This window comes from Phodopus roborovskii, unplaced genomic scaffold (assembly GCF_943737965.1).
Source record: "Phodopus roborovskii unplaced genomic scaffold, PHOROB, whole genome shotgun sequence".
Lineage (NCBI taxonomy): Eukaryota > Metazoa > Chordata > Mammalia > Rodentia > Cricetidae > Phodopus > Phodopus roborovskii.
Genome location: NW_026125397.1, coordinates 10,710,170 through 10,728,551, shown reverse-complemented (window position 1 = coordinate 10,728,551; position 18,382 = coordinate 10,710,170). Strand labels below are relative to the sequence as shown.

The following is an 18,382-nucleotide window of genomic DNA, read 5'->3' as shown; positions in this document are numbered from 1 at the left end:
TCTAAGTTTCCAACCTTCTCTGTAGAAGGTTCTAGACAATACTTATGCAAAGAGCTGTGCTTTTTCATCAGTAGAAAATAATTTTACTATCTCAATCCTATCTATTATATGTTCACATATGTGATGCTAATTTGTATTGAGTCCTTAAATCATGTGTGGCTTCTACCGGCACTCCCTTTATGAGTTTGTTACATATTACAAGTTTCTGGAAAATGAAATGTCACATAAAGTTTTTTTTTTTTTTTTTTACTTTTCACCCAAACATCAAAGCTCTGCTATGTGCTAGGATTCTGATCTTAGCCCTTCCAGAGTTTTTAGTACCACTGATGCTTCAGAACAAGTTCTGAACATGGGAATGGAATGCAGTGCTTCTCAGTAATTTCCTATATATATACTCTGGCCAAACCGAGGAAGTGTACTTTCCATGTCCCAGGTCACCATGTCCTTGAACGCCATCACCAGTTGACTTATCATTCACTGCTATCCTGCCCTCTTCCTTCACCAGCCTCACAAACTTTGTCATTCTTTTAGGTTTATCTTACGCATTATCTGATGAATTGCATTATGTCTCTATTAGCCGAGTCTAGTACTTCCTGTGTGTTCCCTGTAAGATCTTGAGGTTGCCTCCATCACAGTATAGGCTTGTGGCCACAGTTACCATACTATTTTCCATATTGCATGCTCATACTCAGGCAAAAAATACATACCTTTGTCATGGAGTGAAGAATTACAACATATCCATGCTATATAATCACTACATTAGCTTTTTTCATATGACTAACATATCAGGTACCATGGTAAATTTTCTACAAGCATCTTATTTAACCTTGAAAAGTTTAGTAAAGAGAGAGGATTATTTGTACTTGAAGTATCAGTTAACCCTGAGGCTTATCAGAAACTTACAAAAGTTTATGCAACTACTTGAATTATACTTAGAATCTGAACAGAGGTTTCTGACCCTAAGGATGGTATTCTGAAACTTCAGAGAAAATGACTCTCTGGAAGGACCATCCTGGTCTATTTTTGTTTTTCTAAAAGGCTCTCAAAGGTTATGTTATAAACAATAGAAGCTTTCTTATCTCATGGATCTGGAGGTCAGAAGTCTAAGAATGCCACTCTGATGTCTCACAAGGTCTCTCTGGCAGAAATGTTGGTCAGTTTGTGTGAGGAAGCAAGAAGAAATGGAGCCCAGCTCCCTGTTATCAGTAATCCATTCCTGCAATCACCCATTGCCGTGATCGCAACACTAATCTATTTATGAGGGCAGCATTCTCGCAATGCAGTCACCCTTACAAGGTCCCTTTGAAACTATGGTTACTGTGGCAATTAAATTTTACCATGAGTTTTAAAGGGAGGACATTCAAACCTTAGCAGGCTCAGATTGTACTTAACTACTCATAGCAATTTCTCTTTGATGATTTCTACTCAAACCTCCTCCTTATAGCTACAACACTGTGGGAAAATGCATGTCCTTTTAACCATTAGACCACTTCACAATAGAGTTCAGGCACACCTACACATGGTCACAAGTGCCACACACATGCATAGTCAGTGAAGGGCAAACACACACACACACACACACACACACACACACACACACACACACACCAGATTGTTTTAATTGGAATGCTTAGTTTGCAAAATTGCAAAAGAGTCACAAAATAACTATTAACCACATCAATGAAAGCTCAGCAAGTCACTACAATGGAAAGAGAAGTCCCTTTAATGAAAACCTTACAAAATTATCCCAGATTGCACGTGATTTTTAATGGACTGCAGTCACTCTGGGCATTTCTATTTCATTTCTTGGATAAGAGTAAAATACATTATTTATGCAGAAAAGTAGTGAATATTTCCAACTGCTAACACATGGCCTGTGCAAAAAAGAGTAATGCCATTTTTTTTCTCTTGTGCAATAACCCTGCACTGGGCAGCAAACATGCACAACGTGCTGGTTTCCTGAAGCTGTAGCAGAGCCTCCCTTTTCACCCACCGCCCAGAGTCATTAGTTGTGTCCTGGATAATAAAGCCATAATACTGAACTTCAGGATGATTCCAAAAGTGTTTCTGCCTGTCTTAGGAAATAATATTATCAGTTTGCTAATAAGCAGAAATACTTTGGAAGTTGAATTTGTTGTCACAAGTGCCCCCCCAAAAAAAATCCAACATATAAATCAAGCCATGACTGAGGAAGAAACAAGACATGCCTTACGTTTCTGAAACATTATGCCAGGATCACAGCTGTAACGTGTCGGATAATCATTAAGAGTACAATGTCAAACACTGAACTTCTGGGTAATTTCCATAAAAATAGCATTTCATTTGAGGTCAGTGATTCCTGTAGAACTTTGGAATGATTTTTGTTGACTTTTTTTTTTTTTAACTGAACTCTAATGCCCTCCAGGTGCCCCTCCATCTAGAACTACTATGTCGTTCAATGCTTGCAAACACCTCCTAAGAAGAAACTTAAGTGTGTGAAAACTCACATTCTCTCAGCCTGTGAATTTTATGGAGCTAAAGTTATGCTACATAGTCAGGAAGGGCAATTTGCTATTCAATTTTTGTTGTTGTTTAGTTACCTTATTTAAGTCAGCTCTGAAAATTTGTAGTGTGAACCCTGAAACCAACAGAAAGGCCTGGGATCTGTCCATAGAGGTCTTGCCAATACCACAATATTCCTTAAAGTAAAAAAGAAAGCTGAAATTGGCAAATCAGTGGGTTATTAGTTCAACTTAGAAGTAATAGTTGACTGTTTTTGTTGAACTCTATATGCCTCAAATAACTTGCTATTTACTTTGTCCTTCCCTGGGCCCTCAATTTATTAACGGTTCTACTAGCATTCAAACATTGAACGTGTATTTTGTTAAACTCAACAAGGCAAGTTTGCATGAAGTGATTAGGAGCGTTTGTAAATACAGTCTCATGACAAATCTGTCGGTGGCATAAAATCATTAATCCAAAGAGACTGCAGTGGCCTAGTATACATATAAAGTATTAATAACACCACTCCCTGCGATTCTGTAACCAGAGCATGGGGAAAAAAGGAGCCAAACCACTGAATTCAATATTTTCAGCCTCTTTCAGTACAAAAAAATATTTTGGTTCTCTCACACAAATAGTTTTTCCAAAATACTTTCACCCATTAGTGCCTCATTGTAGGCAGACTGATTGGAAGTTTGTATGGGTATGGGGTAAATGGTCAAGATCTGTCCCACATTCAAAACTAATTGGTTCCAAGTTTTCAATTACTATGAATTTGTGTACAAATAATGTCTTACTGGTACATATGTGTTAATGTATCTTACCACAGTCTTGTCCTTAAAAGTTACAAATGTTATACAAAAAAAAAAAAAATTCACCAGACAAAAGTTAATTCCCTGTCCTTAAGGAAATAGGAGGCAATGTATCCAATATGGTGTCTTGGAAAAATACTCACCAAAATTTTTCATGGTTATCTACTACAATAGGATAAAATTTACTGTTCGTGCTGTCTCCGTGTGGGATGCCTATTCACAACAATACCTTTATAATCATGTAGATTTCACTTTAAAATCTATCTCACAGTACAGTACAAGTCTAAGCTATATCTACGCTTCGTTCAAGGACAGGAGCCTCCGTGAAATACAGCATACATATGACAAATATCTGTTCGATTGATTAAAACCAAAAACTACTGTCCTTGTAGCTTATACCATGGCAGTATTGATAAATTGTATTTAGCATACCCTGCACACAGAGAAATTGAGGTAGAAATTAGTTCAGTTGGTATAAAAATAAAGCATAATTATCTTGCTATGCATTGTGAACTGTTATTTCCATATTTGTTATGTAAACCAATTCTCTCCTCTTAGGTAACATGCAAATGTCACCAGAGAAAATAGGTAATTGCTATTTGTAAATTTTAATATAAAATACTGCCTTAATTGTAAACCAGATGAATGTACATTTTGATAGTTTTCAGGTGGTTAAAATGTTTTCCATTCAGTATGCATAAGTGACTGTCATGTAAAATAGATCTCTTAATGCTATTTGTCACAAAAAAATTCTATTGGTTTGACAAAAGCTTCTGAAATGCTTAAAGACTATGTATTTGTTATCTCTGAGTACAATAGGCAGCTTTGAGATAAAAACTGCTATTTTTAACAAGTTAAAATAACCAAAGAGAGTATAATTGAATAAAATGTATTAAATGAATGTCCTTTGTCCTTTTATTTCAGGAAAAAAGGGAAGAGAGAGAAAACGAAAAAAACTCAATAAAGAGGAAAGAAAGGAAACAAGCTCTGACAGCAAAGGTTTGGAGTCCAGCAGAGAGACTCCAGAGCAGCGGGAAAACAAAGACAGACAGCAGCAGCAGAAGAAAAAAGCCCAAGAGAAACCACAGAAATCGGTATCAGTCAGCACTGTACATTAGAGGGCCCTGTGAGGTTATTGTAGACTCGTGATGCTGCTATCTCAACCAGATGCCCAGGACAGGTGTTCTAGCCATTAGGACCACAAACGGACAACACATCAGTTACCACTCTGTCTAAACAACATTCCGAATAGTTGCTATATTCTTCATACAAGCATAGTTAACAGCAAAGAGCCAAATGTTCAAAGAAGGGATACTTTCAGATGGTTATCTTATGTGCTTCTGTGTATTTTTAAAAGATGAGAAAAATCTGTACATAATAATCAATAAGCTATAAGCTATTCTCAATATAATGATGACACCCAGAGAAGAAACATCTTTTCCCTGTATGAAATTGTTCTTCAAGTAATTGTCTTTAAGAAGCAAAAGATAAGTCTGCAACTTCAAAGAGGCAGTGTCCCTCAAAACAAAGGTCAGGGGAGAGAAACATTGCTCCAAGTACAGGGTGGATTTGTCCAAAAGATCTAGTGAATGCTCAAAATTAAGGCCTGGCATGTGGAATCCTAGAGTTTAACATCAAAGAAGCAAGTGTTTTTAAGGTTACTTCTATTGCCCTCATCCTGTGCTTCTGCAAGAAACTGAGTGTGCATAACAGTGTTAAATATGCTGTGTGGGACTGGAGTAAGGCAAACTGTAGAAGAAATCATAGAACTGGAGATCGATCATCTGTGCTTTCCAGACTGTGAAGGGTTGTGATCACCTGGAACAGGTCTCCAATCTATGTTAGCACTGTGTGGTGTGGGTGATCGTCTGCTACACCTCGGTTTATATAAGTCTGTAAACATGTACCTGTAACTTTCTTCCAAAAGCAAAACCATACATATTAGGAGAAAAATTCTGACCTTAGAACAGAACTAGAGTGAGGAGAATGTGACATGTTTGCAAAAGTGTGTGTTTTCTTTCTTAATGAAGGGAAAATGATTTTATTACCTGGTTAAGGGTTCACCAGGAACAAGAGGCATACTATTTTCTAACAAGGTGTATCTAGTAGGGGAGAAAGCCACCACAATAAATATATTTGTTAATAGTTTTTAAAGCTTGTTTCACTTTGTTTTATTGGGTAAGAGATAGAGACTTGAGAACTAGGAAGAAGAAATCCGCTCTACGGGTGACCTGTGTCTTAGAAATGTAGAAGATGAGAGTTTCAGGGTCTCCTCCTTCAGTGGCCCATTACCCAAGTCAATGGAAACTTACTTATGTGATGCTAGGGGATATTTATTAATTTTTCTTACTTTAATAAAAATATATTATGGGACATGAGCCTACTAAGTGACGTCACTGCCCCTCTCCTTCGTTTCTTAGGGTTGATTCCACCTGCATCTTCACCATTTAGCTTTTCTTCTCCATTTTTCTCAGTCTGTGGATCTCTTTTGGGAAGTGGAGTCCCCCCATCAGAAGGCCCCTGCCATGTTTCCCAGAGGACCCAGCCAGTCTTGAACAGGAGGAGAATCTCTGAGTGTGCAACACAGACTCTGTCTCATGACCCACTTTAGCCTTCTGCAGCAGCGGGAGGATGTGCAGCTGCTCTGTGCACCACACTTGCGGCCCTCTCAAGGTCCCTGTCTTCTGAAGACCCTGCAGTGAATCTGCCTCCTGCCTGTCTGTCTCTGTCCATCCCTTCTTCGCTGGCTCTGTTGTTCTTGTGGGCTGCTTGACTTTCCCTCTTCTAAGATATAAAAGTTGTAAACAGTTTACTACTGTTTCTTACTCTGGTGTTTCTTTTCTCATTTGCATGGGATACCCTTTCCAATCAACTGGGCCTGTACTTTCTATTTAGGAGCGTTGTCATTCAGTCTTCATATAACACTCATGTTACTGAAGGGAATCGAACCCCATGCTACAGAATTATGTTAGGTGGAACTATGTCCCCAGGTAAGAACTTTTGAATGTATTGAACATCATAACTACCTCAGAGTTGTTTTATTCAGTGTGAGTAACACTCAATACTTTTACATATATTTCTTTTTATCAATATCTTCCTTCTTCCAATAACACTGCCTAAGGTCTAGGAAAGGGATAATATCCACCAAAGAGATAGCAAACATAGGCAGATTATTATCATTTCCTCCCATATGGCCCCATATACCACAAAATATTATATCTTTGATGCAACACTTAAATAAAAGTAGAAGATAAAAAATTACAATTGACATTATTCATACATTGGATAGAATATATATATATGTGTATATATATATATATGATAACTTCTATTAAAAATTTCAATCTATCCTGCTAGATTCTTAAGCATAAGAAATCATATAACATTCAAATAATCATCCCTCCTCAAGCATTTTAAGTGTCGCCACTGACTTGTGGAAAACCTCTTGCACTCACCTTAAAAGGCATTGTTGATAGTAACAAACATCCAAGAAATTCTTGATATAGAAATAGAATTCAAAGAGTAGAACATCACAAATCTCTCAGTACCTAGTGCATACCCTTGCCCTGGTTTCCAAAGTCTAGCTTTATAACTGTCCTATCCCCAGATTCACATTATACCCGTAAGTTTGTAACCATTGATATGACACTTAGGGTCTCCATTTTTTTTAATTGAAACAAGAGAAAGGGGGATGTATGTCATGGAATATTTAACATTTCTTCTATATCGTGGTGATGCTCCTAGTGAATCTTCACTAGTGAGAACGTCCTTTGGAAATGATCCTAACTGTTATGCTCAAAAGTGGAAATGTATACTATGATATAGACTTTACTGGTCTGGTGTTATTGAAATATTGCTGGCTAATGTTAGTGTTATTCAAATACTAAAATGAGTAACAGAGGGAATAAAAGTGTGTAAAACAGCTCCTGCCAAGATAGAGGCTAGCCCTCACAAACTGAAGGGAAAAGAAAGTGAAGAGTGTGTGCCGTGTGTGTGTGTGTGTGTGTGTGTGTGTGTGTGTGTGTGTGTGTGTACACAGCCATTGACTGAATTCTGCTGTTCATTGGGTTATAACTCTGTAGCCATGGACCAGCTGTTCAGTCTTTCACAGTCTCCATTCTTTCTGGTAAGAATACAACGAGAATAAAAAGACTTGTGACTCAATAGAACAATCATTATTCTGCAGACAAGTAAATTTCTCATACACACATGAAAAGCAAACTTATGTCTACAAGTCAAACAGGTAAATCAATTTTATTGCTTGATTAATATATGGGATTCCTTCCAGCAAGTACACATATGTGATGATTTCAAGAAATGTAAATATAAGAGTTGTGGAAACAGAGAAGTTGTTGCTCAAAAATGAATACAAATTTACAAGTTGTCTTCAATCTTTAAAGCAAGAAATGATTACTCCTAAGAATGTGCACATTTTATAAGTTGGCATAAGTAGAGACACTCCATCTCCTCCTGTAGTTGTATTTCAATAGCAATGTGACTGGCTAAATTCTTTCTCAGTAGTATTGCAACTGTCTTTGGGTTCATTAAGGGGAAAGAATTCATTCTCAGGCAAATTGATTATGGGGTAGAACTTCTCACATGCTATGGGAGTATAATTGGAATTCATCTTCCACAAAAAAAAATCTAGCTAAGTTGTTGCTCAGATCAATTGAGAACTCCCATTTTAATTTTTCTAGCATATATTAGCTATGCATCACAATGGGTTTCATTATATGCCCATACATTTTCACATATGGGCATAATGTATTTTGATCATATTCACCCTGCATTACCTGTTCTTGTCCACGTCCAAATTTTTTTTGAATCTTTCCTTTTCATAAGAAGATCCTCTCATACTTTTATGTCCTTCTGGTTTGTTTTGTTTTGTGGCCCACTGAATTTTGTTAAGGTTACTTAAAGCAGCATGGATGAAGTTTTGTTAGCAAGAACACAGGCACATTGCCAGTAGCTACACTATTAAAGAAAAACTTCCCTTTCTGCCCCCCTTAACAGGTTATAAATCCAAAGACAAGGGTGGCACCCCATGATCTCTCTTTCCCCAGTGACATGCTGTTCATCATCAACCCCGTCTCATAGGAATCTCATGCAGACAACCACAACTGCTGGGAGTTCCAGCATGCCTGGAAGTTGAAGCTCTACAACCCACCCCTCCCTCAGCTTTCATATTCTGTCCACCCTTCTTCCATGATATGCCATGAATATCAAAGGGGGTGGCATAAATGTCCCATTTATCAATGACCCTTCAATAGTCACTCACAAAATTTTCCAATTTCAATCAATGATAACTCAGCTCACTGAATTAACAGTTTAGTGTTATATTCCAATGTATTTGCTGTTTTGTTTTGATGTTTAGAAAAAGAGAGAGGAATAGCTGGGTCTCCTTTACAGCAGTCAATAATGTTCTCAGTAAGAAGTATTATGCAAAAATGCCAAAGTCCTTCTAAAGAAGTCATTGATGTCTGTGTTTCACAAACAAGAGACTTGAGGCACAGAGAACTATCCAAGAGTCACATGACCAATAGGCAGTCAGCTGTGAAGTCATTCCCATCTCTGGCTAAGTCCAACCACCCTTCATCATACCTTTACAGTCATTTAATTTTAGTTCCAAGATTAACTATGACATGCCATGATCTAACAATCTACCTCATGAAGAAGACTGAGTTCTATTAGAGGAATGACCCAGGATAAGACTTATCCCTGAACTTACCCCAACATGTGGTTCCCCACGTGGTGGGGGTAATAAGTGAATGTAACAAGAGGCAAGAGACTAGAGAGGAGAAATGAACACCGTGTGGCATCAGAGAAAAGCAAAGATGAGGCCAGGAGACTAGCAGGTCTGAATCTTTGGAAAGCCTTCAGCTTTTGCAGCCCTTTATGCCTCTGAAGCAGATCTCAATGCAGTTTTCCTCAGTGGTCACACTGCTGTCTTCCCCTTAGTTCTCATGCAGATAGGTAGAAATGCAGAACTGGACCTTCACTGTCAGAACAGCAAAGCAAACTCAAATGATGCCTCACTGTCTTTCACCCCCTTTTAGACATTGAGTATACATGTTCTAATGTTCAATCATTCTTTCCTATCATCATGTATCAAATGTATCAAAGAAAAAATGAGGGAAGGAAAGACAGAAAGGGGTGAAAGAGGAACTCCACAATAGCAATGGCTTTTATTCCTAGCTATTAAGATGCAGGGATAAGAGACCCTCAAGTAGTACAAACATCCCCTTTTCTAGGAAATCAATGGCATAAGCATTTCAGCAGACAAAATTGCAAGACCATAAAATAATCTGACATATAAACAACTTCAGTATATGTAGTTTTAGTCAATGAAAATTACTCAATATCAGAGACTGCAAGATGGCTCACCAGATAAACGTGCTCAGCCCCAAGACTGTCAACCTAAGTTTGACCCTCTGAACCCACACAGTGGAAGGGCAGGACAGACCCCTGAAAGTTGTTCTCTGATTTCCATGTGTGCTTGATGGCATCTCTAACCCCCCCACACACACACATACACAAAATCAACCAATTAAAAGAGGTTAAACATTTTTATTTTTATTTTTTGTTTTGTTTTCTTTAAACATCATTTTTTTTACTGATTATTTGAGAATGCTCCCAGCTTCGTGCACTCCAGCCCCCCAAAATACACCAAAGGCTCATAATAAACTTTAGTTTGTAAAGATGAAGAATTAGCAAATATCAGGAAAGTTTTTAACTTTCAGTGTTGAACAGACTCCTTATCCATTCCTCACATGGCTGCCTCACACTGGGGATTTTATACTTGGAGGAAATTATTCAGACCCTTCCCCAAGAGGAGTAAATGGAAATTCTAATGCCTGGCGTGAGCACTACTTTGAGACTCAGCCAAACCCTGTGGTTTGTTTTCTGAAGCTACTGGCATTGGAGTTGCATTAAGGGAGTCACGAGAAGAGCTGCACATATTGTGACACCCAAAAATAATAAAATACACTCTACTAAATCTTCCATCGTCAACCGGAGTCATTTCTGAGTCAGTGAGTACTACCAGATGTCGTCTTCCCAGACCTGCTTGGTCCCAAGCTGCCCACCATCTGACCTGGGTACCTTCAAGCCTTTAAAGAAAAAAGATTCCAAATGCTCCTGCAAAACATAGTTCAGGCGTATCCAAAGCAGCCATGAGTGCAATGTATGATCTATGATCCTAAAGGAGATACAGACACGTAGGGTCACTTTGGGGAAGTGAGTCAGTTTCAAACTGGGAACTCTTTGTGTTCTTGGTTGCTCAATGCTGGGGTTTTACACTGAGGAGAGAAGAGCGGATTACAGCAGCTGCACTCGCTGACTACGGAATGTGGAGAGAATTCCACAGGACAGCCTGTCATGTACACATAAAGGGGTTAAGAAAACGCTTTTGAGTTGTGTATACAGAACATCTAATAGAATCCAAAATGGTGTTATTTACAGAAAGGAAGACATCTTTTTAGAGCATGCTTTCTTAGGATCTCTAGATATTCCAAAATTTTATGCCATCCGATCCATGATCATTAAAACAGATCATTTGCTCACAGGCATTCTTAAAGGTCTTGCCAATTTGCTTCCATGCTAATACCTTCCCCAACACCAACCCCTCAAGAAATCAGCCAATTATATAACAGATGAAGACTAAATTAACAAAGTATAATTAGGAATCAATAAGTTATAAAGTAAAATTGTTTTAACCAGGGTCATTTATTCCACGTTTAGAGTAGTGGCTTTGGGGCATGAATATAAAACAAGCCATCCATCAGAAAAGCATCATGTGAATAAGTAAGCCAAGCTGATGGCAAGCTAGTCTGTCATCCTTAACATATAGTAAGTTATCACTGACAGTGTGGGGGCATTCAAGTAAAGCTATAAGACTAGATTTGAATATTCTAAAAGGATTATCAAGCCTCTCAGTGGGGCTTAAAGGCTTGTGTTGTTTTTCATCACTCATATATTACACCTGGCATTCATAATAAATATTAACACTTTTCTATTTAGTCCAAATAAAATGAAAACACACTATTGTTTTTCAGGGTGATTATTTCTGTTCCTTTTTTAAATAAGGTATTAGTACCTAACCCTCCTCCCCCCCAAAAAAAATACCAGAAAAGGAAAATATACACATCTAATTAAGTACAAAATCACATCAATTAAGAATAATTCAATGACTTTTTTAAAAAATGTGTATTTGTAACAATCAGAAATCAGTTCCTGGACTGGGTAGAAAAATCAAGGTCACTAAGCAGCAGTATTTCAAATGACCAAAAGTAAAACAAACTCCATCTTGAGGTACATTCAACCATAAAGTCCCTAGTTATAGTGGCTAGCCACAGGCTATGTGTGTCAAGGGGACTCTATGTGTGAGATAATTTCAGTTCCTCAGAGAAAAGGTGCCAGGTAGATTTGCTCTTCCTTCTGTCAGCTGGAAATACAATAATTGAAAATTATATTAACTATAAGTTGAGAATACTTGAGGAGACATCCCTTTGCAAGCTGCCAGTCAAAGGGAGGAGCTAGAGTCCTAAAGAGGTGTGAGAAGTGAAGTCCCCCAGAGATTAGTCTGCTGTGAATGAAACGCTGGTTCTACAGACATCAGTGAAGCCCTAGGGGAAAGTTCTCCACACCTCCCTGCCTCTCAGGACCTCAGAATTCTGGTGCCCTGGGCCTCTTGGACACCAGCTGGGTTTCTCTTGAGGAAAACTGAGCACACTATGGAACACAACAAAGTGAGTCGGGGAAATGGCAGAGTGCTTTATATATTACAAAAGAATTGTTGAGATAAATGAATCACCAAAGTGGGCCTGAGGCAGTCAAAGGAAAGAAAACTTGCCTGGCCTTCCACTCCTGGCTTCTCGGCTGAACACCGTTCTGGTTTGCAGTGAACAACAAGGGTAGGAAAAATTTCATCCGTGGGCAACTCCAACCAATTTGATCCACAAGTAGAGACATCTATTGCTTCTATGGTCTCATGGCCTAAGTTTCCTTTGAGAAACATCAGAGTTCGGTCAACATGGAGTCAATTGCTTTCTCTCGAGGTGCCTTGAGAAATTCCAGTCACACCTCTGATGGCAGCCTGACTCATAAGCAACTGTGTCTAGTCTAGCATCCATCCCACCATGCATTTCTCCCATTTCCCCTGCCGGGTAGGAACTCTTTGAACTCATTTCTCCCAAGGTGAATTTAGCAAAACCTCCAGTATTAACAACACAAACTGAAAAGGAAAGGACAAAGCAGAGTTCTAATAATGAAAGGAAACGAGGAGCAAGAGAAACACAGTGGAGGAAGCCAGACGTGCTGTCTCTCTGGTGCTGTGTAGCTAAACCCACACCCAAAGTAAACTGTCTCCACTTCACGAAGCTGTCTCTCTATAAATAAACTCCCCAATGTATCTCTAAGACATGAACATCTTGGACTGTTATAATAAACATTGCAAAATAAATACGAAATAACATCTGGGAGGCAAGTTTTGCACGCAGTGGGGGGAGGTAGAGGCTGACTCTTAGCACTGCTAATAGGGAATAGATTTCTTTCTTTCTTTTTTTAATTTAAGTTTTCCACTATTAACCAAAGCCAACCAAAGAATGAATTGGTTTTACATTAAAATCTCAAATGTAACACTGCCTGCAAACGATCTTCTTACAAGGCAGGTTAATTCTGGCAATACATATTAATTCTCCTGCTTTCTATGATTTGAAACCAGTGTGACAAGCATCCCCTTCCTAAGTCAATTCATTACATGAAAATGGTTCATATTTAGTTTCCATTATCACTGTACTTGGCATAAGGGAAAACTATGTCTTCTTTTTCTTTTTCTTTTCACTAATAAAAATCACAAAGTCTCAAGTATACTGTGTTATCAAGTCACAGCATGTCTTATGTAAGAGGATCCCATTGTGATTAGGGCATTTACCCCTTCTCAACACAGTAAGCAAAAAGGAGCAAGCTTCATGGACTTCCTGTGTGCATTCACCTGTGTGTAGTTCCCCATTAGTTCATGTTTATAAAGAGATTACATTTTAACCTGCAAAATAATTACATAGACGACTCCAATTGCTCCAGTAAGTTTAACAAGTATGTAGAACCTGCCCCTCAGATCATTTCACTTACCTTATGTAATGCTTTAAATGTACATAGCCCATCAAGCATTATATCTCTGCTGTAGAAGAAACAAAAGCACTAGAAATTTATATAACGTGTGAGTAAATTATAATACCTCCTCAAAATCATTAGGTCTTATTTGTAACAAACAATGAGAATTAAAATGAGGATCTGGAATGGTAGCTCAGAGGTTAAGAGAACTTCTGGCTTTTGTAGAAGACATGTGTTCAAGTCTAAGCATCAATTCACAATGGTCCATTAAGTGCAGTTTATGGGGTTTCTGACACCCTGTTCTGATCTCCATGGGCACCAGGCATGTACAGCCATGCATGCAGGCAAAATACTCATATACATAAAATTAAAAAATAATAAAGTTAAAGCTGTAGGAAAATAAAAGGGGGACCACCCCCAATTTATATATTCCCTCATTTATTTCTTATTCCCAGTCACAAATCTCAATGTTTAAAAAAAAAAATTAGGTAAACCTGTTACCAGGGGAAAGGTAAATATTTCTGAAGTGGTCAATAAATACATAGCAATATTTGATTTTGTACAAGTATTTTTAAAGCACATGTGTCTCTCTTTCCACAGAGAAGCATTTGGCAGCAAAAGATCATTTAGCTGAGCCTGAGATCTAGTTTCTTTCATCTGTTCATTTCCTCACAGTCTGTTCCTAGTGACATATAGTTATGCATTTCTAAACCGAACCAGCACAATGAGTTTTACTTTAACATTTTTTTCTTTTCAAAGATAACAACCATTTTACCCAGCATTCCCTACCTTTGATTAAACTGACCTAATTGTTATTTGCAGGTGAACTGCATAAAGGCTGTCCTAAATCCCAGACTCCCCATCTGCAGATGGACCCAAGCAAGGAGCTATGACACATTTTAAAGATTGTCCTGATTTTTCATGATTAATCATTTAAACAAAAGCAACGATGGATTCATACTGTGAGTTTTGAGAGAAGTGTTTTCATTTTTTACATGCTTCTCGTTGTAACACAGCAAGACATAAATGGCCAAAAATAAATATTCAACAGAAAGGAGAGGAGAGGACAGAGGGGTAGATAGGAAGGAGAGAAGACAAGAAGCTGGTGGGGACAGGAGGCCTTTGTGTGTGCCTCCTCTCAGGGCCCTCTATCCACCCCCTACAGAGAACTCACTCATCTGTTCCTCTTTCCCAGTTGGCCCGCCCCATCTGACTGCCTCCAGGGACAACCAGATGAACTTCTGGAGAAGCTGCCAAGATGAACTGTCAGATGGAAGCGTTGGAGAACACAGGACATGGGTTGGGGGTGGTGGGTGGTGAGGGAGTTAGTGGGTAAAGTTCAGGCTTTGAGAACAGGGAGACATGATATTTAAATCTCTCTACTGTTGATCCTGGAACACTGGAGAAATGATCTAAGCTTTGGTTCTCAGTATCTTCCTACATAAAATGAACAAGTCACTACTGACTGTATAGAATCACTGCAAGGGATAATGAAGCAAAGTACATGGCATGTGCAGCACAAGATAGGTCCTTGGTGATCTGATGCTTGTTACATTTGCTACGAACAGTGTCTAAAACAGATTTTTCCAAGTCAATCTAAAATAGAAACACTTACACAAATATATATGAACGCATGCACACATTACATGCGCACATCTACTGATTGCAAGGCAGCACGCTTAACACTCCTGATGTAAGCCCATAGGACAACTTGTCATCTTTGAATGAATCTTTCTTGAGGAAGAAGCACACATTTGTAGCCACAAGCTCTTAATGTGTTTTTACTGATGTGCATAGTACTGTGGTGGTCAAGAGGGATGAGGCCTTCAATCAGCTTGGATAGAGAAGATGTCAAGGATAACTGTCCAGACCCTGATTCTACTCCTCAGATTTGACTGTTTTTCTTCACTAGTGAAGAAAATTACAGAATCTATGGTCTGGGAGGCATGGGCCATGAGAATACATAAAGCAGGGAGAATTTCCTCTTGGAAGAATTATAGACTCCGGTGAGAAATTTAGGAGGTGTGTAGGTAGGAAACTGATGACAAACTCATATATATGTACACATATATATATGAGAAATTTCTCAATATTATCTTGAAAACAATGATGAGGGTTTTTTTCAAATGTTTATGAAAAGGCAATGGCACAATTATTTAATTTCTTTTGCAAATTATTGTTTGCAAAAGTATTGAATAGGTAGATTTTGCTAAGAATGAGTCAAGACTGATAAGCAACAGTTTTGGACAGTGAAGTATAAAATGATAGGCAAATCCACAATAAATGGAGCCTGAGTCAATGCAGAAAAGAAAGAGGGAAGTAACAGACATTAGGAACCATTGAAAGGTAGTGCCCATCACACATGGTATCCAGTAAAAGGAAGCAGACATGCAAAATGAATTCTGTGTCTGGAAAAGTGGGGAAAAAGAAGGGAGCAAGCAAAATTAACAACATTTAAAGATTAGTAGGAAAAAAAGGCAATTATGTTAGAATCTGAGACCAAGGGACAAAAAAGTATCAAGCAAGGGACAAAAAAGGTCAAGAATCAAGCAAATGATACTGAAAAACTGAGAATATCAGTAAATCAAATGTCACAAAACAATCAATCTATTTAAGGTGGACATATCCATCTGGAAATGCCAAGATGATCATCTTTCATGAATTATCTCAATGCAATCAGAAGGATAGAATCAAGCCCGTGGTATGTTGAGGAGGGAATCAAATGCAAGAAATTGCAGATGTGGAATGAAGGCAACTCCAGAGAGAAGCTATGCAGTTAGTGGGTAAAATAGGAGCCCCGAGGATAGGCTGAATTATAGTACCATTTACTTTACTTGGTGGTAGTGGTGTTGATGGTTATTTGGGGGTGGGTTAAAATACATTTATTCAGCAACAATGATACATTTTATAGTTATGACACACAGTGGGTGTGATCAGATTTTTCTTTGGGTCACCAGTTCACAAATAATGATATGGAGACACCTTATTCATTATGAAATCTCAGCCTATAGCTTAGGCTTATTCCCAAGTGGCTCTTATAAGTTAAATTTGCCCATATCTTTTAATCTACATTCCTTTATGTGACTCTGTTACCTTTGGTCTGCAGTGTGCATCCTGCTTCCTCAAAATCTGGCTGGTGACCCACCAGTATTCTCTCTCTGCCTGGAAGTCCCACCTAACTCTCCTGTCTAGCTAGGGTCTGTTCAGCTGTTTATTACACCAATCACAGCAATACATCTTCACAGTGTTTAAATACCCCACAACATTTCTTCCTTTCTGTCTCAATAAAGAGGGAAGTTCTTAACTCCAATACAGAAAAACTATATACAATGAGAATAATGATCAAGTTGGGAATACATTCACAGTGTCCAGTCTATTAGTATTTGGCAAATTCAGAGAAAATACTTCATTATCTCTCTTACCATAGTGAGTCCAAAGTTTTGTACCTGGTTTACTTTCTATCAAAAGTACAGAAAACTGTTAACTATAACTTTCTAATCTTCAACCCCATCAGAGACTGAGAAGGACATAATAATACCTGATTAAATCAGAAGTGCAGAGCAAGCAACTTCCAAAATGAAGAAATGACCGAGACATCTAGCTTACTGGTCACCCCAAGGCTCCTCTGTAATGCTGGGGCATCCATCTTTGAGTTATGGGCCTATGATATCTGACAGACTTTTATGTAAAGCAGGAATTTTGAAGGACTGTCCTATCTTGTCTTGCAAAGCTTGGCAGCTGCCTTCTTTTGTATCCTTCTTGTTTAATTTGGACAGCATTCTGTCAGCAGTCAAGGCAAGGGCAGTTTCTTTACCCAGTGACTAACTTTACCAAAAATGACCACAAATTCCATATGGAGGTTCTTTGGTGCCCATCATCCTCTTTTAAAGTAAATTGGTGCTTCCTATAGCAGACATGTCTCACTGTCACACAAAGCCTTGTTATTAAAACATTTTAAATGTTATATTCTGTAGGTCTCTGGAGTGTTTGAAGACCATCTGTCTATTTAAAATGTATCTCTGTTTGACTTTGAAAGCATACCTAATATAAATGTATGTTTGATTGTTATAGATGACTCTAATTACTAATCTGTGTTTCTTTATTATTTTAAATAGCATTTTAGGACTAGAAATTTACATTACATTGTTAAATGAGCTGCATAGGTACAATATCTTGAACAAGAGTAGAAACATATATACAGTATAACAAAAATAACCTTAAATTTGTGTCAATATATAAGAATCCAAACCAAAATCAAATATTTGAGACTAGTAGTTGTTTTTAGTTCAAAAGTGGACTCAATCCACCTTTTTATCACATCATTTCTATACTATATCCTTATTCCTTCAGAAAGAGATCCCTGAATCTAATCTTTACTCAGTGTTTTCCCTGACCATGACCAATAACAACTTGCAACCAATCCCCCTAAATGATGCTAAAAACACTCATAATCTACTGAGTAACCAAAAAACACCCACTCCACCTCCTGGGAAAGTGGGTGTCATATTCTCTAGACTGCTTCCTGTTGTCTCAGATTGACAACATCTTTGGGGGATCCTAGAAATTTGGGGTAATAGTCAAGTCCTGGGAGAAATATCTATATTATTTTTTGTTTAGTCTCTGTGTGATGGAAAAATGTACAGCCTATCTGAAGTTCTGACTGGAGTAGTGCATTAGTGTGGAGCATCTCAACTAGCAGCTTTGAAAATGTTTTGGATGCAGAATTTTGAGGAAACTGTAACACAGGTATTCTGAAAGGCTGGATCACCTGGTTCATTGGTGTCTGGTTCTTCTGTTCTGAAAACACATAAACTTTTAAAGGTAACACACACATACACACACACACACACACACACACACACACACACACACATATGTTTGAGCAGGTAAAAGGCACCTATTAACTTTATAAGGGTTTTTGGACATAGCCAAACCTCTGTCCATACCATATGAAAATATGACAAGCTTTTTAAGTCATG

At 38.1% G+C, this 18,382-nt stretch overlaps 1 protein-coding gene across 2 annotated transcripts in view; it reads left to right on the top strand.

Annotated features, from left to right (window-relative positions):
- Rspo3 (R-spondin 3) overlaps positions 1–5,910 on the top strand; it is a 78,683-nt gene extending 72,773 nt beyond the window's left edge. The window contains exons 5-6 of one of the 2 annotated variants that reach the window (XM_051175479.1): positions 4,218–4,387; positions 5,768–5,910. In XM_051175479.1, coding sequence (XP_051031436.1) covers positions 4,218–4,387; positions 5,768–5,848 — 251 coding nt within the window. In that variant the 3' untranslated portion in view covers positions 5,849–5,910. Of the gene's footprint in view, positions 1–4,217; positions 5,448–5,767 lie in introns of those variants that run through there. The other variant, XM_051175480.1, reaches the window with a different exon arrangement.
- The last annotated feature ends 12,472 nt before the right edge of the window (positions 5,911–18,382 follow it).